The sequence below is a fragment of the Phocoena sinus genome, chromosome 3 (assembly GCF_008692025.1).
Source record: "Phocoena sinus isolate mPhoSin1 chromosome 3, mPhoSin1.pri, whole genome shotgun sequence".
NCBI classification, from domain to species: Eukaryota; Metazoa; Chordata; class Mammalia; order Artiodactyla; family Phocoenidae; genus Phocoena; species Phocoena sinus.
Genome location: NC_045765.1, coordinates 141,395,077 through 141,418,968, shown reverse-complemented (window position 1 = coordinate 141,418,968; position 23,892 = coordinate 141,395,077). Strand labels below are relative to the sequence as shown.

Below are 23,892 nucleotides of genomic sequence, written 5' to 3'. Positions count from 1 at the left end.
TGAGTGGTAGATAGAGATGTAGCAGAAGATAGTGGTCTGGAAACGTCATCTGGTTGCACTCTACTCAGCCAGAGCACAACTAACTTCTCCTCCTGAGGACTAAGAACTCAAGCCTTCAGAGAAATAGAAGACAGCCTCTTAAAGAGTGAGATTTCCTGCTTGTCAAACTGTTCATATCAGGTCTAGAAAATTCTCTTTAATTTAGAGTAACGTGAATGACTGAAATGTATTTTATAGACTTACCTTATCCTCCTTTCATATAAAACAGCTTTTGAAAAAATGGCTGAGGAGCAAGTCAAGGCTATGTTGTGTGTGTGTGTGTGTGTGTGTGTGTAGCTTTACCCACTCTACATGAACCAGAAGCTAAAGGCTGGAAAGCAAGGAGAAGCCACACTCCAGACCCTCCGTAACTGAGAACACATGATGTATCTCAACTTCCTTAAGGAGACAATTTGGAAGAGAAATAGGAACTACTGTAGGATTTAAAAACAAACCACTAAAGACTGTTGCGGCCTCTCCCGTTGCGGAGCACACGCTCCGGACGCGCAGGCTCAGCGGCCATGGCTCACGGGCCCAGCCTCTCCGCGGCATGTGGGATCTTCCCGGACCGGGGCACAAACCCGTGTCCCCTGCATTGGCGGGCGGACTCTCAACCACTGCGCCACCAGGGAAGCCCGCGGGGACAGATTTTTAGCTCCCTGGTCGCAGTAATCCTATCACCACACAGGCTGCTTTGGAAAATCAGATGAGCTATCTTATTGCTCTAAGAATTATAAAAAAAACAAGAAAAGAGAGCAGGGGTGGTATGTGGCAAAAACTTCCCTGTGCCCCTCTTTACCTCAACAGACCTACTGCCACCCCTGGAGAAACACCTGCCCAGTCGCCAGTAGCATGCTGGCGGAAAGAGCTGTTGTGGTGTGCAGAAGCACAGCTGCAGACTTTTGTAACAGATACGAACAGCTGATTCGACAATGCAAGTTCTTACTTTGGGGAAAGAAAAACCTCACATGGGTTTTTGTTCAGACTTTTTTTCTACTGCCAGATGTCTCATTTTTGGTTGCTCTCTCCTGATGGCATCTATTGCTATCAGCTGTTCTAGATGTTTTTTTTCTAGCTTGCTATGCCAGACAAAATGAAGTATAGTCTTTTTTCTTTAGTGGCAATTTAACAGAAGAGAAGTAGGTTTCTCGTCTGTGTATTTACTAGTGGTTAATGTAGCAGTCACATTCTCCAGCATGTGGACCTTTCTCTCTTCTTTGTTTCTCATATATTGGAAGAACAAACAGTCTAGTGCTCTAGATGTTTCTCTGGGCTTTAGAGCCACGCCACAACTATCATGGTTGTGCTTGCTCTAAAAGGATAAAACATTTCCAGATATTTTTGTAAAATCAGGTAGCTGGATTTTTGCTCCTGAGGCCTACTTTTGCTCTTCTAATAATTGAAGTTATTCTTGTGTTATAAAAGTTAATTCGTTTTGTTCTGAGAATAAAACACATGTGCACAAAGAGGTACTTTTTGCATATGAACTCATCATATTCAGAAACAGTTGTCATCAGGGGAAAAAAGGAGCCTTCAATGGCAAATGACTATTCTGGAATTCCAATTCTTAAAACAAAAAAAGATTTTATTTGGCTTGAATTGGAAATTATTTTAGCAGATTATATGAAGCAAGGCATCTCCTGCCCAGTAACTGGACTGAATTATCACACGTACATTTGTCCCAATCTTCCTATCTAATGCTTTTCTTTAAAAACATTTTTACGTGTACGCACAATTGAAAGTAAATCAGGAAAAGCTTTCAGGTATTTGATTACTTGACTCATATGTATTTTTATTTGACTCTTAGATGTGACTTTCTTTTTTTACCCCCTTCCTTCCTCAAGTAAATTGCAATTTCATTTTAATGCTTTTACCTCTAAGGGTTGCATGCCTGTTTCTTTCCAGTTTTATTGAAATATAATTGACATATAGTACTGTATAAGTTTAAGGAGTCTACAGAAACATAATAATTTAACTTATATACTGCATGAAAAGGTTACCAAATAGGTTTAATGAACATCCATCATCTGAATATGGCTAAAAATTAAAGAAATAGAAAAAAAGTCTCTTCTTGTGTGAAAACTCTTAGGAGTTACTCTCTTAACAACTTTGCATGCCTATCTTAAGAATTAAATAATGTTGATCAAATTTTTTATATATTAAATCATCTCATATGCATTTTATACTTTAAGGGTAAGTCAGCCACTGTAAAACAAAATATGCATTTATATTACAAGTGGTCACAGCTTCTTTGATCTAGCGCATGTTACAAACGTTGATATAATGCCAGTTGGTTGGGCAATATTTCCAAATTTTCCTTTGTAAGTGGCTTAAAAATATACCGACTTCTAGCCTCTTGATCACAGGAAGAGTTATTATTACATCATGGTAAATCACGGCATGTTGCTCCAAATCGGGTTTACAGAAATTTCTCTTCTCATAGTTAAGAAAACAATAGTCTGTTTTACAGGCCTGGTAAATATCACTGTAAGGAAACTTTTTCCTGTAAATTAAATAATAAGTGTGGTTTATCGTGTCAAAATTAATATTAAAAGACTAGCTGATGCCCAGGCCATTAAGAAAGAATTTTGATGGCCCAACTGAGCGCCCGGCAAGAAACCAGGAACCTCAGTATGCTTAGGGGACTTTTCAGTGGTGACGGTGGCCCTGAAGAGGGGGAATCTGCCTTCCCTGGGGGTCAGTTCAGTGGTCCTTTCCCTTTCCTGGTTCATCTGCATAGTCAGTATTCGAATCCTCTCTTAGTCCAAGTATAAACTGATCGGCTGTTAAAGGCTTAAAATATGACTGCTCTCAGGGATTTGCAGGTTAGTGGAGGTCAGATGCTATCAACAGTCTGAGTGAAGCCCACATGGGGGTAGCTGGATCTCCCCCTAGCCCCTTCTTGATTGCGTCCTGAAGACTCCTCAGAATAGGAGACTTGGGAAGGGGATAGGGAGTGGTCATCCAAGTGTCCATAACCAGTGAGCACAGTCCAGAGGATACGAAACACAGCTCTCAGTGGGCACTCAAAGTCACATGAGTTTCCTTTCTGCCATCTTGCTGCCTGCCTTGTGAAGGGGTGAACCTATGGTCCCTTTGGAAATACCGCTGACTCCTGGATTATAACTGAAATATTTAGTTGGTATTAAATAATGAGGGAGGGACTTACAGGATGTCCCTCCTCCAATTCCCAAATAAAATAGGAAAAACAAAATAAGGCAAGATAAACATTATCCCAAACTCACTAGGAGCCATGGCACAAGAAAAGGAAAATAATTGCATTAAATGAACTTCAAACATTAGTGGCTAAGGGAAGAAACAGGAGAGTCTGGTGCCACAGGAGGCAAGTGAAGCTTCCCACTTGTTCCCCAGGCTGAGAAGCAATACGGGGGGCAGACAGTGATCCTAGGAAAACCTGTGGATTCTCCCTAATGCACGCCAGGTTGGAGAAGTGGACTCAGAGGTGGTGAACAGCCTGGGGAAGGTTAAGGCAAAACCTATAGCACAAAAGCCCTACATACCACAACAGGATCTTCCCAGAGACAAAGGGGGAATGAGCTGCCATGGTTGGCCTTGTCCTGGTACAGGGCTCTGAACGAGACGTCAGAAAATGGGACAGCATTCAGGTCCCCAGCAAGGACTGCCCTCAAGACCAGCACAGCTAACCTTCATTTTACAAATGAGGGGATTAAAAGCAATACTCAGAACTCAAATCACAGCTCTGAAGGGAAGACAAATTTATCACACTGGATTAGAGTGAGTAGATGCGTTTGTCATCCATCAGCCAGATCAAAAGAAGTGGTGGGCCCTCCTTATACACGGAACAGAAAATGTCTGAGAGCTAAGAGGAACATCATCTCAGAAAATACTGGTGATAAAATGATTGACACAGATACATCTTGGCTGTTTTTAAATCTTAAAGACAGATTTCTTTGGGAATCTAGACAGAAAAGCAAATCATTTTCAAAGTAATTGCTAAGCTATAAAGAGTATGAATACTAAATTCTGATTAAACGATTTCGGTGGGAGGGCAAATCTGAGCAATCAACAAGAATATATTATTTCTATGCCCCAAATAAATAATGTTAAACAGACTGGCCTCTGTTTACATGGAGCTTATAGTGGTATTTATAGTAAAACAAAAAATGACGTGTTTTAACCAAAGGACAGAGAAAGGGAGAAGAATGAAGATTCTTTGGGTTTCGTTTATGCTTTACTTATTATCTCATAATATCCTATGTTTCAAGAGAGGGACCATAGCAAGGAGGGTGGCAAGGGGGGGCACAGGCTCTGAAATCAGAGAGACAGGAGGACCAGCCCTGTCTTTGCCTAGTCACATTATGGCCTTGGGCAAGTCACCTAACCTCTCTGAGCTTTAATTTCCTCATTGAATTCCCATTTCATTGGTTTCTTGGGAGGAATAAACAGGGGTAACATGTATCTAATCTGTAACAAGTCCTCAATAAATGATAAGCACCCTTAATGGCTAATATATTGGACAGAGATGATAAAAGAGGGAAGGTAGATCTGGGGAAGAGGTTTAAGGAATTAGATGTGAACCTGGAAAGGAAGGAACCATGTAGAAGCCTAAGAAAAAAGTTCTAGAGTTTTGAAAACCTACAGAGTTACCAGGTGAAGCTTCAGTTAATTTGAATGCTATTATACACTTTCAAGTTCTGGTATTTTTTTTAACCTTTCTAAATGGAGTACTAAATTACTTAGTATGGTTTAGGAAAAATAGCAATGGTAGGATTAGGAGTCAGCAGACCTGATTATTAAGAAATTCTCTGTGTTCAGAAAGTAAATGCTCATTTTGTGACACATATACAAGGTTATTTTCTGTAGCACTGTTTGGAAGAGCAAAAGTTTGGAAACAATACAAATTGTTAAATCAATTAAGTGAGTCATCCATTTACCTGAATATCATGCAGTTTTAAAGAATATTCAATAACCTCTTATTAAAGTGTGGAAAGATAGACAGGAATTTTATTTTTATTTTTAAAAAGCGAGGATCAAAGCATTGCATATAGTATTTTACTTATTGAGTAAAAAGCAAGGAGATTAATATTTATATTTGCTTGTGCAAACACAAAGAAACTTTGGACAGATATACAAATGAAGAAGAGTGGTTTCTGTGGAGCAGAGGCTGAGAAGACCCAGGAAATGGTGGAGACGGACTAAAGTACTTTTTACTCTATATCATTTTTGAGCCAGATGTAAATTTCTATTTAAAAAATAAGTTAAAAATTTAAATGCTTTAAAAAAAACTGTGAATGCTGTAAAGGGGTGTTACTCAGAATTTAAAGTTATGAATCAGATTGCTTTATCCTGACACCAACCTGACATCAGTTCAAATTAAGAAGATTGAGTTTTGATTTGTGGAAGAGGTGGATGAAGAAGGAACAGGGTCCACTTTGAAGCATAATATATATCGAGGGGATCAGAGGGTGGAGGTAGGGTACATTGATGAGAGGATTTCGAATCTAAACTGTGTCAGGGGGCACATGAGCAGGGGGGAGGCATGTCAGGATGGGGACAGGGAGGAAGAAGAGGACAAGGATCAACTTGGCTTCCTAAGTAGTTTTGCCTGGGTCTCTTGGAGCTATGCGGCACTGAAAATCAGCTCAAGGCTGACCTTGCCAGGACTGCAGAGCCAAAAGAGGACTTCACAGGCATTTCAACAGCACGACAGCAGCCATCTGGGTACTACCACTCAAACCAGGTCGTGGAGTGTAAATAAAGATGGAAGACGTGGAAGAAAACTCTCAAGGATTTCCGCTTCACATCAGGACAGTTTCCTTGGCATGAACTCAGAGCCGTAAAATGGAGGTTATGATAGTTAATTTTTTATCGGGGGTGCAGAACTATGACAGGGAATTAAGAAAGGGCTTTTTTAGAAGGTTTCAGAAAAACAACATTTCTGAGTTATGGCCCAGTATTAAAATGAGAAGGTGACACACGAGGACACAATAAGTGTAACAGGCTAACTCTTTCTAGAAGAAAGGTGATCACGGGGTCATTCCAAACTTGCTTTCTACGAGACCGATTAATGGGGGATTTGATTCCTAACATGTTGGTTGACACCGAGAATATTGGTCTCAGGAAGATGACACTGTGAGATGCTTCTACAGAGCCAAAATAAAAATGAACTACCTTTATACCCAGAACTGCATTAATTAGATCCACTTTCGTAAGTAAAAAATATATATAGTTGTGGTGTGGTCACTCGTAAGTATCCTTTTTCCTTTCTCACAATAAACAACAGTTGTACATTATTTGCCTAAAATAGTAATCATTTCAAGCATAAATGAGCTTCTTTCATCACTATGAGGGTTACAAATCTTTACCAAGTCATTCCGGATCAACTTTTAGCATGTGCCATAGTATGGTGGTAACATCTCTGGTAGAAAATTAAACTATTTACCCAGAAGGAAAATAATGTATCCCTTTGTCTGGCTTATTATCTTAGTTATGTACTACTTCATGAATCAGAAACGTTCAGAAAACTTTGTGCTGACAGAGCAATAGAAAACAGTTGAAATATAAAACAGTAAGCACCGTTTCACAAGAGTCCTGTGCATCTCTTATTTGAATATTGGGCTTAGGAGACCTACGATAAATTTGTGGACATTTAAAATCATTTGGAAAAAGGTTTCTCAACCTCTGTACCATTGACATTTTGAACTGGATAATTCTTTGTTGGGCGGGGCTGCTCTGTGCATTGTAGAATGTTTAGCAGCATCCCTGGCCTCTACCCACTAGACGCCAGTAGCACCCTCCAGCCGTGACAGTCAAATGTCCCCTGGGCATCCACCACTGACTTAGAGGTTTGCTCACCTTCTAGCTCCTTTGTGGTAGTAGAGGGAACACACCTCGGTCGCATTCAACAGAAATGAAACCCAACAAAGGAAGTAACCACTTGGCAATCAAATGGAGGTATTTCTCCCCACGCCCCCAAATCAGCCCCCCAAGGCACTTCCTCACAGAATGCCGACCTAAAACCAAGGATTTCAACCTTCTCAGACGTCCCACACTGGAGGAAAAAAATGCCAAACAAAAGTCATCATACACACAGGAGTACCGGTGACAACATCGGTTCCTTGTTACAAAATTTTCCCTGGAAGCTAGATCACCCTCTGCTGGGAAAAAAACATGTGCAAAATAGCAAATGAGAGAAGAACTCACTGTTTCCAGAAGCGGCTTTCCGGAATTTCGTCAAGTCAACGTGCGGCGGTCTGCTGGGCTTTTGTGGAGGGGGGCCCAGGGTAAACAAGGAGGGCAGGGGTTTCCGCTTGGGGGTGGCTGAATTCTGGTCCTCCTTTTCCTTTTCTTGACTTGGGCCCCAGGGCCCTGCCGTTGTCCGCTTTGAAGGTGTCTTCAGGAACTTGGCAGGAGGGGCCCCAGAGGCCGGCTCTTCCGGATTCACTTGGCTCAGAAAGACGTTCTTAGCAGCATCCACCTTCCTACCTTCTCTTTTCTCTTCAGCATTTTTGGAGAGGCCTGGGGCCCCTCTGCTTGCAGCAGGTTTCAGAACGACTCCAGGAAAAGGAAAACTTGACGTCTCGCCTCCACGCTCTTTATTCTCTAGGTCGTCCCTGGCTGGTTTCAAAGGGCCGGATTTGGCCTTGGCTCCCAGGGGGGCCGGGGGGCCTCTCTGTTGAGCCACAGTCTTGGTGGGGCTTTCGTCTTCCTGGGGGTCATCTGTATTCAGGGATGGCTTCTGGCCAAAGACAGGTTTGGGGAAGAGGGGCGTGGGGTCCTGATCTTGTGAGGCTGACAGAAACTTGCTTTTAGCCCCAGCCAGCTTTGGGAAGACTTGCTTCGGTTCATTTTCCTGGGCTGGATGATTTGACCCCGGCTTGGGGCCTGGTGGCTTCAAGTCATGGTCTTGGTTTACACTGTGAAGTGAAGGCTTATTCCCAGGAGGCCGGGGAACCGCAGGTTTGGAATCTTCTTTGTGCAAGTTGATGGGCTTGGGGCCTACAGGTTTCAGAAATCCCGGTTTCACCTCGGGGTCTCTGGTGGCCGAGTTAGCCTGCGGTCCAAACCTGGGACTCACTCCAGTCGGCTTTAGAAATGGAGGTTTGGGCTCCTTGTCAGGCTTTTCCTCAGAAGAAGGTTTCACCCCCAGAGGGGGCTTTGGGGACCCAAACCTGGGCACATTGCTCGGTCCTGCAGGAGGGCTGGCATTTCCTTGGTTGTTGAATAAGTTCTTTTTGACCTGTACTCCTGAAGGGGAGTTTTGGCCCGGGACCTTGAAGGGCCTGCTGTTGCCCGAGACCTCCTCCATGGGGTTGCCCCCTGTGTTAAACTTCGCCATGAGAGACTTCACGTTCGCATTCCCATCCTGCAAGCACAGGGAACAAAAACTCACTGAGAGCCCAAAGTCTCACTTGCACAATTTAAAGTACTACACTTTAAAGGGTTTCCTGGTTTGAGGCCTGCAGCACCGCTGATTGGTTTGTGAGATATTGTAACATTTATCTTCCTCTATGGCAAAATAAGTTGTGAGAATTTCTTGAAGGGGGCGGGCTATAATACTTAGACTATTCTTTTTTTTTTTGGTTGTCTTAGACTGACTTGCTTTTTTTGGTTGTTGTTAAGTCACAGCTTATATTTTCTCCTTTCCTCTCACTGGTTCTCTAACTCTCTTGTTGGATTTACTCTGAACTTGGTATTTATGTGTTTTGTTGAACTTGAAAAAATATGAACGTGACTAACAAATGACCTCTTCCATATTTTATAGCTGAGTCTCTTAAATAGAAACTGCATTTAAAAAATGAAAGCAAGCTCTTCTGTAAATCTGGGCTGCATGCTTCACACAGCATAGCCACATTTGACATTTTGTGTTTGCAAGCCTGTTCTTGTTCCCACCTATATTTAAGGTCCATCTGTTTCCTAACAGGGAGATGTGGCAGAAAAACCCACTCAGTTTTATACATAAGCAATAAAATGAGTTTTTCTACTTATTGATACATATGAGTGTAAATGATTCAACTGGAACCAGACTAGCAGGCAGACTGTGCTCATTTTCAAGGGGCATAGTCTGGAGCACAGGGAAGGTGACAAGGAAAAAGCAGGGACAGGCTGGAAAATCTCATTTCCAGGTGCTGGTTTCTCCAGTCTCTGTCCCCCTGGTCTAGAATTAGGGTATAACCTAGTAAAGAGGGCGGGCAGTCACCTTTCTCTGTGACTATAATCCCATGTAACCTGTAAGAATTCATGGTGGGTTTGCTTTTTCTCTCAAAAGCCAGGGGTTGAACTTTTCTAGTTCTTTTAGGAATATTGAAAATCTGAGGCTTAGAAAAAAAAATCACAGGTAGCCACAACAGTTTCCATTTTTTGCCTTAAAATTCACCTAGAAAACGTTTTCTTACTTCCTATCCTCACCTGTCATTGCTAAGCGTATTTCTTCTCTCAAGGCCCCACTCAGATACTACAAAACCAGATCCTGTCCGGTTGGGAGGAACTGCTCCCTCCTCTTATCTCATGTAGCACAGCAGGCCCTGCTACATGCCCCTGTATTACTTCCTTTCCTAATACTAAGAACCACCGTTTAGCACGTAAACACATGTGCTTGATTCTGAACCAGGCAAGTTATCTATGTCGCCTCATCTCATTCTTTTGGATGATGGCATTATTTAACTCCATGTCACAGGAAAGAGGATTGAGGTTGAAACTGCAGGAGGACATCACGTAAGAGCATGGGAACTTGGCTGGAATCCTAGTTGATTAGCAGGGCCTCAGTTGCACAATCTGTACAATGGGGATAAGAGAGCATATCTGCCAGAATTGTCATGTGTGTTAGAGATAGAATTTGTAAAGTGCCTGCCTGGCCCTCAGCCTGGGCTCAATGTAAGGAAATTATTATTAGAAACGTTAAGTAGCATATTCAGGGGCTCACAGCCAGGAACTGTGAGGACAGGGGTGCAGACTCAGGTCTGTCTCGGGCTCCAAAGTCCAGAAACTGTCTCATTCCCCTTTGTATAGAACTCTCAGGATTCTAATATATTTGGGAAATTGTTCAGGTTGGCACTGAGATGAATACTGTGAATAGTGATTTTAAAAGAAATGGTCCCTTCAGCAAGGGTTTCTCTCCATACCAAACTATAGTCTTTCAGGACTGGGGTAAGCAACCTAGGCAGGAGGCGAAAATGAGGTGAAAGGAGCAATTTCCAGCTTGGTTTTGCTTCTTTAATTTACTACCCTGTATCCAAGTTGCTGAAAATATCTTGTTTTCTACCTTGCCTCCTTTGACCATTTTTTTTATCCCCATGATTTTCTCAAATCCTCAAGTAATCCCTGGAGGTAATAGGCAGGAAGGCAGCAGAACCAGGGAGAGTTTGGGTGCTGGCAGAGGGAACAGATGAAGACGGATCCTACCCTGTGCCTCCTGGGAGATCATAGCTGCAAAGGACTTTAAACCTTAACACAAGATGCATAAAAAAGTATCAATACAAAAATTTTCTCCCCACCTGGAAGAAAGTCTGTCTCTAGGGAAGAATCTTTTATTCTAGACTCACTCTATATTTTGTCATTTATATTCTAGATCTACAATTTAGTCCAGAATGATAAGAGGCTGCAGAGTAAAGTGGTTAAGAGCATCGACTAGGGAGCCAGGTTTTGAGTCTGATCAGCTATTTACGTAACGTGAGGTATATAAGCTCCTTGGGCCTCAGTTTGCTCACCTCTATTAAGGGAATAAAGAGTCGTGTCATAGGGCTTTAAAAGAAATCAATATCTGTAAGGCACTTTAAAGAATGCCTGGAACCTGGGAGGGTTTCCTATTTTTATAAAGAAAGTGAAGACTTTGAAATGATCTATTCTACCTCTCTCACTGCATTGGTGACAAAACAGAAACTAAAGGATTTAAATGATATCTTATTTAGTCACAACAACTTCACAACTTGGATTTCATGGGAGGAAATCCATGAGACACACTAACACATTGTCAAACTGCATACCCTGGTTTTAGTTTAGAAAATATGGAAGTGGTTGATTTGGAATTTAAGTCCCAGATGCCAACTCAAAACCAGGAGGCAGTGCAGTATCATGGTTAATAGCAACGTCTCTGAAATCATTGACTTGGGTTCCAGCCTTGACTTTGCTACTCACTAGCTGTGTGATCAAGCAAATTACTTAACCTCTCTGAAACTCAGTTTTCTTTACCTATAAAATGAGAATAATGAGTACCTATTTCTCACCGGGTTTTGTTTTTTAATTAGGATTAAATGAGTTAATGCATGTAAAGTTCTTAGATAAAGAATTGCATGTAATATACATCCAAGGATTGTCTGCCATCATGATTTTTTTTTTGAATTCACTAGTCACATAACATCATTTCTCCAGGTGACCAAATTCTGAAGTTACAATCATTAATGTTGCATCTTAATTTTAAATTAATATGACTGAAACAAACATACTGCTGGATAACATCATAGAGTTTATGATGTTTGAGTTTGGTTTCCCCCAACCTGAAACTTTCAACTGTATATTGAAAGACAGGGAAAGAGCGAGCCACAGCTTCCTACGTGGGACATATTGAAGAAACAGTAACAGCATCTGAACTTACTAATGTCTCGTAAATCAATAGCTTGAACTCTACAGCTATTTAATCTCTTATACTGACTGCTTAGCTTTAGAGGTTTTTAGTTGTTATAACTCTTAATAAGTTTATCAGATAAAATTTTCAACACCCAGATTCACCCTTAATCTTAATAGCTAGATTTCTTTCTTTATGATAATGATAGGCAAAAATGATTAAAAAATTTTGACATTCTCTCATTCTCATTTCATTCCATTTTCTAGGGCTCTTTTTACTCTAAAAAAGTTTAAAAGAGGGTAAGAGCAATGTATTTCATGAAAAAGGGAAAAGTAAGCCTGCTCTAAACCCTGACCCTCCAAGCCCTCATGCCCCTGTTCTATGGGGGTCATAAATACTGACTTATCAGTACAGTACAAGTTCATGCCTATTGTTCTGGAATAATTATTAATAATGCTCCCTTTTACTCTCAAAATTGACCTGCTTTAAACAATAATTACATGGTGAATTTACCCAGTTCCTCTCTAGAGTCAGTCAACCACTGTTATCAGCTTTTTATGTATATTTCTAACTGTGCATATACAAATATATAAAAATAAACACACACGCACATCCTTTCTGTCCCTGCTTTTTGCACAAATGGAAACCCCTGCTTTGCACCTTGCTTTCTTCCTGAACCGATACTAAGTTACTACACACCAGCTCAGCTGGATGTGTGGTCAGCAGCCACTCTGATTGCTTGGTGCCCGTGCAATTCCAGTTGTTAAATATTTTCAGTATTAATTCTCCTTTTTCCCCCTTGATAATTGGATCCATATCAGTGCATATTATTTGCACCATCTCTTAAAAAATAGACTTAATTTCTTTATTTTTTACAACAGTTTTAGATTTACAGAAGAATTCAGAAGATAGTACAGAGAGTTCTCACAAAATTTACATCCAGTTTCTCCCTTACTAACCCCTTACATTAATTTGCAGGACCTCTTTAACTTTTAATGATTTAAAGATGGGGCTTCTGTTTATTCTTAAGAAGAGGCATTTCACAATCTAGGAGATCTCAGAGTTTGAGATATTTAAGTAAAACAAACATTTTGTCTTGAAATTTACTTGAAATTTATTTTCCAAATTTATTTGAACAAATTGTTATTAATTCCAGCTGTTAATGAGTTTGTGCAGCTCTTTCTCCACTTATGATAGTTACATCCAGATAAACCCATTGTAAGTTGAAAATATCCTAAATAGAAAATGCATTTAATACACCTCACCTACCAAGCATCATAGCTTAGCCCAACCTCAACCTACCTTAAATGTACTCAGAACACTTACATTAGCCTAGAGTTGGGCAAAATCATCTAACACAAAGCCTATTTTATAATAAAGTGTTGAATACCTCAGGTAGTTTATTTAATACTGTACTGAAAGTAAAGCAGGATGGTTGTATGTGTGTGTAATAGCTGCAAGTATATGGGTTGTTTACCCTCATGATTGCACAGCTGACTGGAAGCTGTGAGCACCACGAGAGAGTATCGTACCATATATTGCTAGCCTGGGAAAAGATCAAAGTTCAAAGTTCGGTTTTTCATAGATGCATATTGCATCATTATAACGTTGAAAAATCCTAAATCAAACCATTTTAAGTCAGAGAATGTCTGAACAATGTTTAGCCAAAACTACTCCCATGCATTGCTCTATAATCATACATGTGTAATTGTAGAGATGCTCTTGACAGAAATGAATTTCCTTTAGCCCCCATGTTTTCCCCTTCCTCAGAATTATATACCTTCACTAACATAAATTTAACATGCTTTTCACAGTCCCTGTGAAGATGCAAAAATGCTTTAGCTACATCCTCTGTACTTCTAGTTAACAACTCCAGATTCCAGAAAATCTTTTTTGCTTTCAGCAACTTACATAAAGGCAATAAATCAAGTACATACTTAAACAAAGGCTGAGATGGCATTTAGGACAGACGTCAAGGAACTACACATCAAGAAAATGTTTTCTTTTGCAGCTAGTTCATCTACATATTTTCATATGGAAAATTAACAACATTGGTAACTGGATTTTGTTTGGTTTTAAACATATCCTGAGCATTAGGTTAATGCAGCAGTTCTCAAATTGGGGCAATTTTGGCAATGTCTGGAGATATCTTTGATTGAAATGGTGGACTGAGAAAGTGCTCTTGACAACTAGTGAATAGAGGCCAGGGCTGCTGCTAAACATCTTACAATGCCCAGGACAGACCCCGAAACTATGAATTATCAGTCAAAATAGTGTTGAGATTGAGAATCCCTGAGCTAATCCTCTTGCTCCTGAATAATTGGAACTATCTTACCAGAAATTCTGCTTTTAATTTTTATAATGTAATACACTCTAAAACCTACAAGTAACTGTAGAGAAACTAATAATACAAAAGACTATCACTAGATTGTTTTCAAAGTTCCTTGTCTTTGAAAGTCTCATCTTTGTAAAGTCTCATTTGTAAAGCACAAAAGAAATAAAACACCCATGAATCGTGGGTAACTAATGAATTTAAAATAACTTTGAGCCTAATTTTACCTCCTTAATATGTGTTAGTGTCACTTTTGTAATTAAAGCATGAGGAGAATGAACCACTCTTATGGATGCTGTTATTCTTTCCTAAATAGAGCCCAAAGAATAAGAGAAGAAAATGATTTCACTTGATTGCATCTAATGCTTTTAATCATGGGGGAGTTGGTAAATAACAATAGTTTATCCAAACTGGTCTCTTTCTCCCTCTATCTCTCTGACTCTCCTTGTTCTTTCTTTCTTTCATCATTGATCAATTCTACCATGTGTAGGTTTTCTTTTTTTTTTATTGCTATGTTGAGATAACTTGTCAATACTCATGATTTATTTGGTCCGAATTGCTAGCGCTTCTCACGGAACAAAATTAGTTCCTACCACTGCCACCACTGTCCAGAACAGAACCCCAGGTAGAGCGGCATCTGTGGCATCAGGGTGCAAGGAGATGCATATGTAGTGGGAAATTGTTCCAGGAAGCCCGCCCTAGTCCTGCCCAGCATGGGTAGAAGAGGAAAGAAGGCAGGTGAGTGTGGCGTGCTGCATGGGAGAACACAGCTTCTGCTGAGGTGATGGCTCATGTTATTCAAATTTAGGATCCACTCAGCCCAGGATTGACCAGAGGTATAGCAAAAAGACAGAAAAGATAGTTCTTCTGTTAAGTCAGATACATTTACCATCCTTGAGGTAGGAAGCAGGCTGGTGAAAATTTGGAATAGACTCAAGCAGCTCAAACTTTCATAGAGCAATAGTAGTATTTAGCATCATGGATTTATATTGCCTAGATTAAAGAAAATAAAACAACAGATATATTCCTCATGACCAAGCCAAGCCCTCCCCCACTTCCCAACACACACACACACACACACACACACACACACACAGTGATAAATTGTCTTTTCTTTTCAAAGTGACTTGATCTGCTATACCCAGTAAACTTGGAAAAGGGATTTTTTTGGGGGAGGGGGATTAGTTTTGTCTGAAAATAAATTTTCTTAGAACTTCTATTGTTAGAAATTATGTAATAAAACGACTTTAATTGTTTTTGGTTGTCAAGATAGAGTTAATGGTTGAAAACACAGTACTTATGACAATGCTTCACAAGATAGTAGATGGCAAGCTCCACTCTAGACCCTGAAACTGCAGTAAACTTTTTTTCATCCCTGTTAACACTGTCTAAATATTTAGGTACTTAATGAATCATAATTTATGTATTTAATGTGTGTACTCTGTTTTCTTAAGGAGATGTAAAAGCAGGGACCTGGTTTTATTTTCTTCCTCAAAAACAACCCCCCTCTGCCACCCCATACCCAAATAAGCACTCCCATAATGCCTGCACATTTCTTTCCATAATCGCTATTAAACATATGGCTGACAGGCTGAATTTACTTGAATTTCTTCATGACTGATCACACAGATGAAAGTAGGAAAAAAGATTTCCTCAGCCTCTTAAGGAGCATTGAACCCAGTCATGAATCTATCCTCGAGAGCGCCTTGCTTAACGGAATGTTTACTTCATGGCGAATGGGCTGTGATGGATTCCAGTTGGCTGAGACTCTGATGCTGAAGGGAGCATCAGGCCCCTCTTCAACAGGATGTGGGAACGTGCTTCTCACCACAAATTGAGTTCTTGGGGTGGGAGCGGTCTGCTGCAGGCTGGGCAAAGCATAGGGAGGAGGAACTGGCAGTGGGAGAAGTGGTGGCAGCCCCGACTGTGACAACCCCTTACATTTTTGTCAGTGACTTATGAAGGTGGAGAGGGAACTGCAGACCACCCCAACCTCGTGTTGTGAGGTGAAATATAGTAGGAAGAAAACACCTGGCATGAGTGGGGTCTCTCTGGGAGCTGTGTGTGCATGGCTTTCCTTGACGCAGGTCAGTGTGGCCTTTTGTTCTCAGGAGGCTGGCCTGGGCATCTTAGCAGAAAACCTCTGCATTTGTCACTGTGTATCATCATTCCCTCTTCTGGGATCTCTGGCACCTGCTGCTCTGCACTCTTTCCTGGTTCCTACTGGGTTCTCTCTTCTAGGGTGAATTGAAGTAGAGGAAGCACGGTCACACAGCAACTTAAAGCTGGTAAAACTTTACTGGTAAACTTAACCAGTAAAGACCCACCTCCCAAATGCTGTGGCACCTTGAACTCTCCAGGCATATTGATCAGTTAGGCTTTTGGGTACCCTTTGTCTTTAAAGACAGGCTTGAAAATCACCATCATTCTACAAATTAGAACCTTCAAACCTCTTCCTGGTCATCTGACCAAATAGCTCCTGCACAAATACTGTTTTGACTTTGGCATGGTCTCTGATGGCTTAACCATTAATGGATGAGGAAATTACCTGTGACTTTCTATGGTTTCTGAAATTTGTTCTGCTGTAAGTTTTTGCCTTCTTGATGCTAATGGAATGGCGATAGGATGTAGATAATATAGGACAACAAACAGTCCTGACGCCATGTGTTTTTGTTATTCCATTTTATATAGCTTTTACAGCAAATTTATCTTACATTTGCTTATGATATTATTCACTTAGCCTGCATAAACTATACCAAATCAGAGGATAAGCTCGGAGGAATTTACATTTTGTCTAATGAACTTGTAGATAATTGAAGGATTTTCATAGATCTCTTCCTAGGGGCTTATTTGGATCTTAGGATAATATTTAATATGCACATCATAATACAATATAAGTCCTTTCATTTTTCCTGTACCTCCAACTCTGTCACCTCAAAGAGATCTTATTTTCATCTACTATTTCTAATGGTTATTCTATTTTCAAATAAAAGGAGTATAAACCAGCAAAAGAAAACTCACTTTGCTAAAAACATATGAAATTTGAAATAAAACATTCTTGATGGCTGAGAAAGACACTCCTTGGCATAGGAAAAATAAGATAGAAATGTCCTGCTCTCAGCCCCCAGATCCCTCTCAACACACATAAACACACCTTGACACCAAGCCTGGGATTTGAGTTCCTTTCTGCAGTTGACGAGGAGTTAGAAACTGAAAGTGCCGGGGTGGGGAGAGGAGGCCATCTCTGGGGTTTTCTAGACACTTCCTTCCCAGTGTGTGAAAAGTTCTGTGTGAAGAGAACTGCTTAGACAAGGAAGATTTCAACAAGCCCATCAAGACAGGGGGCGGCACTAACAAAAGATCAAGATGAAAAAAAAAATTACATGGGACTGAGTGAACTGATGAGGATGATTATAATTTTTGTGACTTCTGTTTGAATAATAATAAAAAAAAGACAGGGGGCGGCAGCTCATCAGCGAGGGATCCAGAATGTGATTTGAGGAAAATAAAAACTAGATATAAGAAATGGAGGGTGGGGCTTCCCTGGTGGCTCAGTGGTTAAGAATCTGCCTGCCGATGCAGGGGACACGGGTTCGAGCCCTTGCCCAGGAAGATCCCACATGCCACGGAGCATCTAAGCCTGTGCACCACAACTACTGAGTCTGTGCTCTAGAGCCCGTGAGCCACAGCTACTGAGCCCACGTGTCACAACTACTGAAGCCCGCACACCTAGAGCCCGTGCTCCGCAACAAGAGAAGCCACGACAATGAGAAGCCCGCTCACCGCAATAAAGAGTAGCCCCCGCTTGCTGCAACTAGAGGAAGACTGTGCACAGCAAAGAAGACCCACACAGCCAAAAATAAATAAATAAATAAATAAATTTATTTTGAAAAAAAGAAATGGAGGGCTATGGAAGATTCCACACAGAGATGGTTGATATTTGAAACCTCAGTCTACAGAATATGTGGAATCCTTCCCCCACACCTCTCCCCAACTCATTTTTATTCTATTTGTTCTCCTTTTGAATGTGGAAGAAAATGCATTCAGTATTTTGTAATCAGGATTAAATAATATAACCACCTCACAGTTCTGACCTCACTTTTTCTCTCCTATCAGTCACAGTAACAAGACTTTGCCATGAAATGAACAATTTCTCTCACCTTTGTCATCATGGGGCTCTTTACTGTCAGTTGCACCTTTTCTCTTTAAAACTGTGATATTCTCAATTTCAACCTTTCAATGGTGTATATCCTGATCTTAACACCTAGCCACCCTCTTTTCCCAGGGGCCTCTTTTCCAGGGTGCTACATGACTTCAGCTACTCTGGGTTTTCACAAACCCTCTCATTCATGCATTCCATCATTCCCTCCTGAGGGTACTGGTGATTCCTTGCTTATGTGCTAGTTTTGGTACATGGCACTTTGCCATTATCTAGATTAAAGTCTGTGCTTTACTAAGATCGCTTATTCCAGGCTATGAATGATCTCAATATTTTTCTATGAACACTCGTATATCTGGCAAAAGACATTCTGGAGTTTGGTATTTTACACCCATTACTAATTCTATTATTAGAACTATTAATCACATTTTTTAAAAATTCCATATATAATATCTCTTTTGATCTTCCCAAAAGCCTGGTAAATTCTTATTGTTACAGAAAGGTAAACGGAGTTCAAGCACATGGGAGAAAGGAGATCTAAAGCCAGAGTTTCTGATAAGTCCTGGTTTTCCCTGATACATCATAGGATCATGACTTTCTTTCTTTTTTATAAATAGGTCTTTTCTATTTTTTTTATACAGCAGGTTCTTACAAGTCATCAATTTTATACACATGGGTGTATACGTGTCAATCCCAATCGCCCAATTCATCACACCCCCACCACTACCTTCCCCGCGGATTTACCCCCTTGGTGTCCATACATTTGTTCTCTACATCTGTGTCTCAATTTCTGCCCTGCAAACCATTTCATCTGTACCATTTTTCTAGGTTCGACATATATGCATTAATATACGATATTTGTTTTTCTCTTTCTGACTTACTTCACTCGGTATGACAGTCTCTAGATCCATCCACGTCTCAAAAAATGACCAAATTTTGTTCCTTTTTATGGCTGAGTAATATTTCCTTGTATATATGTACCACATCTTCTGTATCCATTCATCTGTCAATGGGCATTGCTGCCATGACCTGGCTATCGTAAATAGTGCGGCAATGAACATTGGGGTGCATGTGTCTTTTTGAATTGCGGTTTTCTCCGGGTATATGCCCAGTAGTGGGATTGCTGGATCATATGGTAATTCGATTTTTAGTTTTTTAAGGAACTTCCATACTGTTCTCCATAGTGGCTGTATCAGTTTACCTTCCCAGCAACAGTGCAAGAGAGTTCCCTTTTCTCCACACCCTCTCCAGCATTTGTTGTTTGGAGATTTTCTGATGAAGCCCATTCTAACTGGTGTGAGGTGATACCTCATTGTAGTCTTGATTTGCATTTCTCTAATAATTAGTGATGTTGAGCAGCTTTTCATGAGCTTCTTGGCCATCTGTATGTCTTCTCTGGAGGAATGTCTATTTAGGTCTTCTGCCCAGTTTTGGATTGGGTTGTTTGTTCTTTTAATATTGAACTGCATGAGCTGTTTATATATTTTGGAGATTAATCCTTTGTCCGTTGATTCCTTTGCAAATATTTTCTCCCATTCTGAGGGTTGTCTTTTCGTCTTGTTTATGGTTTCCTTTGCTGTGCAAAAGCTTTTAAGTTTCATTAGTTCCCATTTGTTTATTTTTGTTTTTATTTACATTACTCTAGGAGGTGGATCAAAAAAGATCTTTCTGTGATTGATATCAAAGAGTGTTCTTCCTATGTTTTCCTCTAAGAGTTTTATAGTGTCCATCACTACATTTAGGTCTCAAATCCATTTTGAGTTTACTTTTGTGTATCGTGTTAGGGAGTGTTCTAATTTCATTCTTTAATATGTAGCTGTCCAGTTTTCCCAGCACCACTTATTGGTGCTGTCTTTTCCATTGTCTTTTCTCCATTGTATATCCTTGCCTCCTTTGTCATAGATTAGTTGACCATAGGTGCGTGGGTTTACCTCTGGGATTTCTATCTTGTTCCATTGATCTATGTTTCTGTTTTTGTGCCAGTACCATATTATCTTGATTACTGTAGCTTTGAAGTCTGAAGTCAGGGAGTCTGATTCCTCCAGCTCCGTTTTATTCCCTCAAGACTGCTTTGGCTATTCGGGGTCTTTTGTGTTTCCATACAAATTTTAAGACTTTTTGTTCTAGTTCCATAAAAAATGCCACTGGTAATTTGACAGGGATTACATCGAATCTGTAGAGCTTTGGGTAGTACAGTCATTTTCACAATAGCGATTCTTCCAATCTAAGAACATGGTATATCTCTCCATCTGTTGGTATCATCTCTAATTTCTTTCATCAGTGTCTTATAGTTTTCTGCATACAGGTCTTTTGTCTCCCTAGGTAGGTTTATTCCTAGGTATTTTATTCTTTTTGTTGCAGTGGTAAATGGGAGTGTTTCCTTAATTTCTCTTTCAGATTTTTCATCATTAGTGTATAGGAATGCAAGAGATTTCTGTGCATTAATTTTGTATCCTACAAGTTTACCAAATTCATTGATTAGCTCTAGTAGTTCTCTGGTGGCATCTTTAGGATTCTCTATGTATAGTATCATGTCATCTGCAAAAAGTGACAGTTTTAATTCTCCTTTTTGAGTTTGTATTCCTTTTGTTTCTTTTTCTTCTCTGATTGCCACGGCTAGGACTTCCAAAACTATGTTGAATAATAGTGGTGAGAGTGGACATCCTTGGCTTCTTCATGATCTTAGAGGAAACGCTTTCAGTTTTTCACCATTGAGAATGATGTTTGCTGTGGGTTTGTCATATATGGCCTTTATTATGTTGAGGTAGGTTCCCTCTATGCCCACTTTCTGGAGAGTTTTTATCATAAATCAGTGTTGAATTTTGTCAAAAGCTTTTTCTGCATCTATTGAGATGATCATATGGTTTTTATTCTTCAATTTACTAATATGGTGTATTACATTGATTGATTTGCGCATGCTGAAGAATCCTTGCATCCCTGGGATAAATCCCACTTGATCATGGTGCATGATTCTTTTAATGTGTTGTTGGATTCGGTTTGCTAGTATTTTGTTGAGGATTTTGGCATCTATATTCATCAGTGATATTGGTTTGTAATTTTCTTTTTTTGTAGTATCTTTGTCTGGTTTTGGTACCAGGGTGATGGTGGCTGCATAGAATCAGTTTGGGAGTGTTCCTTCCTCTGCAATTTTTTGGAAGAGTTTGAGAAGGATGGGTGTTAGCTCTTCTCTAAATGTTTGATAGAATTCACCTGTGAAGCCATCTAGTCCTGGACTTTTGTTTGTTGGAAGATTTATTTATTTTTTTGCAGTACGCCGGCCTCTCACTGTTGTGGCCTCTCGTGTTGTGGAGCACAGGCTCTGGACGCGCAGGCTCAGCAGCCATGGCTCACGGGCCCAGCCGCTCCGCGGCACGTGGGATCTTCCTGGACCGGAGCACGAACCCGTGTCCCCTGCATCGGCAGGCGGACTCTCAACCACTGCGCCACCAGGGAAGCCCCGTTGGAAGATTTTTAATCACAGTTTCAATTTCATTACTTGTGATTGGTTTGTTCATATTTTCTGTTTCTTCCTGGTTCAGTCTTGGAAGGTTATACATTTCTAAGCATTTGTCCATTTCTTTCAGGTTGTCCATTTTATTGGCATAGAGTTGCTTGTAGTAGTCTCTTAGGATGCTATGTATTTCTGCGGTGTCTGTTCTAACTTCTCCTTTTTCATTTCTAATTTTATGATTTGAGTCCGTTCCCTCTTTTTCTTGATGACTCTGGCTAATGGTTTATCAATTTTGTTTATGTTCTCAAAGAACCAACATTTAGTTTTATTGATCTTTGCTATTGTTTTCTTTTTTCTATTTCATTTATTTCTGCTCTGATCTTTATGATTTCTTTCCATCTGCTAACTTTGGGATTTGTTTGTTCTTCTTTCTCTAGTTCCCCTAGGTGTAAGGTTAGATTATTTATCTGAGATTTTTCTTGTTTCTTGAGGTAGACTTGTATAGCTATAAACTTCCCTCTTAGAACTGCTTTTACTGCATTCTAACAGTTTTGGATTGTTGTGTTTTCACTGTCATTTTTCTCTAGGTATTTTTTGATTTCCTCTTTGATTTCATCAGTGATCTCTTGGTTATTTAGTAACGTAGTGTTTAGCCTACACGTGTTTCTGTTTTTTATGTTTTTTACCCTGTAATTCATTTCTAACCTCATAGCATTGTGGTCAGAAAAGATGCTTGATATGATTTCAGTTTTCTTAAATTTAATGAGGCTTGATTTGTGACCCAAGATCTATCCTGGAGAATGTTCTGTGCACACTTGAAGAGAATGTGTATTCTGCTGTCTTTGGATGGAATGTCCTATAAATATCAGTTAAATCTATGTGGTCTATTGTGTCATTTAAAGCTTCTGTTTCCTTATTTATTTTCATTTTGGATCATCTGTCCATTGGTGTCAATGAGGTGTTAAATTCCCCCAGTATTATTGTGTTACTGTCAATTTCCTCTTTTAGCTGTCAGCATTTGCCTTATATATTGAGGTGCTCCTATGTTGGGTGCATATATATTTATAATTGTTATATCTTCTTCTTGGATTGATCCCTTGATCATTATGTAGTGTCCTTCCTTGTCTCTTGTAACATTCTTTATTTTAAAGTCTATTTTATCTGATATGAGTATAGCTACTCCAGCTTTCTTTTGATTTCCATTTGCATGGAATATCTTTTTCCATCCCTACTTTCAGTCTGTATGTGTCCCTAGGTCTGAAGTGGGTGTCTTGTAGATAGCATATATATGGGTCTTGTTTTTTTTTTTTTTTTTTTTTGTTTTTTTTTTTTTTTTCGGTACGCGGGCCTCTCACTGTTGTGGCCTCTCCCGTTGCAGAGCACAGGCTCCGGACGCGCAGGCTCAGAGGCCATGGGTCACGGGCCCGGCCGCTCCGCGGCATGTGGGATCTTCCCGAACCGGGGCACGAACCCGCGTCCCCTGCATCGACAGGCGGACTCTCAACCAACTGCGCCACCAGGGGAGCCCTGGGTCTTGTTTTTGTATCCTTTCAGCAAGCCTGTGTCCTTTGGTTGGAGCATTTAATCCATTCAGGTTTAAGGTAATTATCGATATGTATGTTCCTATGACCATTTTCTTAATTGTTTTGGGTTTGTTTTTGTGGGTCCTTTTCTTCTCTTGTGTTTCCCACTTAGAGAAATTTCTTTAGCATTTGTTGTAGAGCTGGTTTGATGGTGCTGAATTCTATTAGCTTTTGCTTGTCTGTAAAGCTTTTGATTTCTCCATCGAATCTGAATGAGATCTTTGTCAGGTAGAGTAATCTTGGCTGTACATTCTTCCCTTTCATCACTTTAAGTATATCATGCCACTCCCTTCTGGCTTGTAGAGTTTCTGCTGAGAAATCAGCTGTTAAGCTTATGGGAGTTCCCTTGTATGTTATTTGTCATTTTTCCCTTGCTTCTTTCAATAGTTTTTCTTTGTCTTTAATTTTTGCCAATTTGATTACTATGTGTCTCGGTGTGTTTCTCCTTGGGTTTATTCTGTATGGCACTCGCTGTGCTTCCTGGACTTGGGTGGCTACTTCCTTTCCCATGTTAGGGAACTTTTTAACTACAATCTCTTCAAATATTTTCTCGGTCCTTTCTCTCTCTTTTCTCCTTCTGGGACCCCTATAATGTGAATGTTGTTGCGTTTAATGTTGTCCCAGATGTCTCTTAGGCTGTCGTCATTTCTTTCCATTCTTTTTTCTTTATTCTGTTCTGCAGCAGTGAATTCCACCATTCTGTCCTACAGGTCACTTATCCGTTCTTCTGCCTCAGTTATTCTGCTATTGATTCCTTCTAGTGTAGCTTTCATTTCAGTTATTGTA

General features: G+C 40.2%; 1 protein-coding gene across 4 annotated transcripts in view; it reads right to left on the bottom strand.

Moving 5' to 3' along the window:
• FYB1 (FYN binding protein 1) overlaps positions 1 to 23,892 on the bottom strand; it is a 178,296-nt gene that overhangs the window by 89,563 nt on the left and 64,841 nt on the right. For all 4 annotated transcript variants that reach the window (XM_032626744.1, XM_032626745.1, XM_032626746.1 and 1 more), the window contains one exon: positions 7,225 to 8,386. In XM_032626744.1, the coding sequence (XP_032482635.1) occupies positions 7,225 to 8,386 (1,162 nt within the window). Of the gene's footprint in view, positions 1 to 7,224; positions 8,387 to 23,892 lie in introns of those variants that run through there.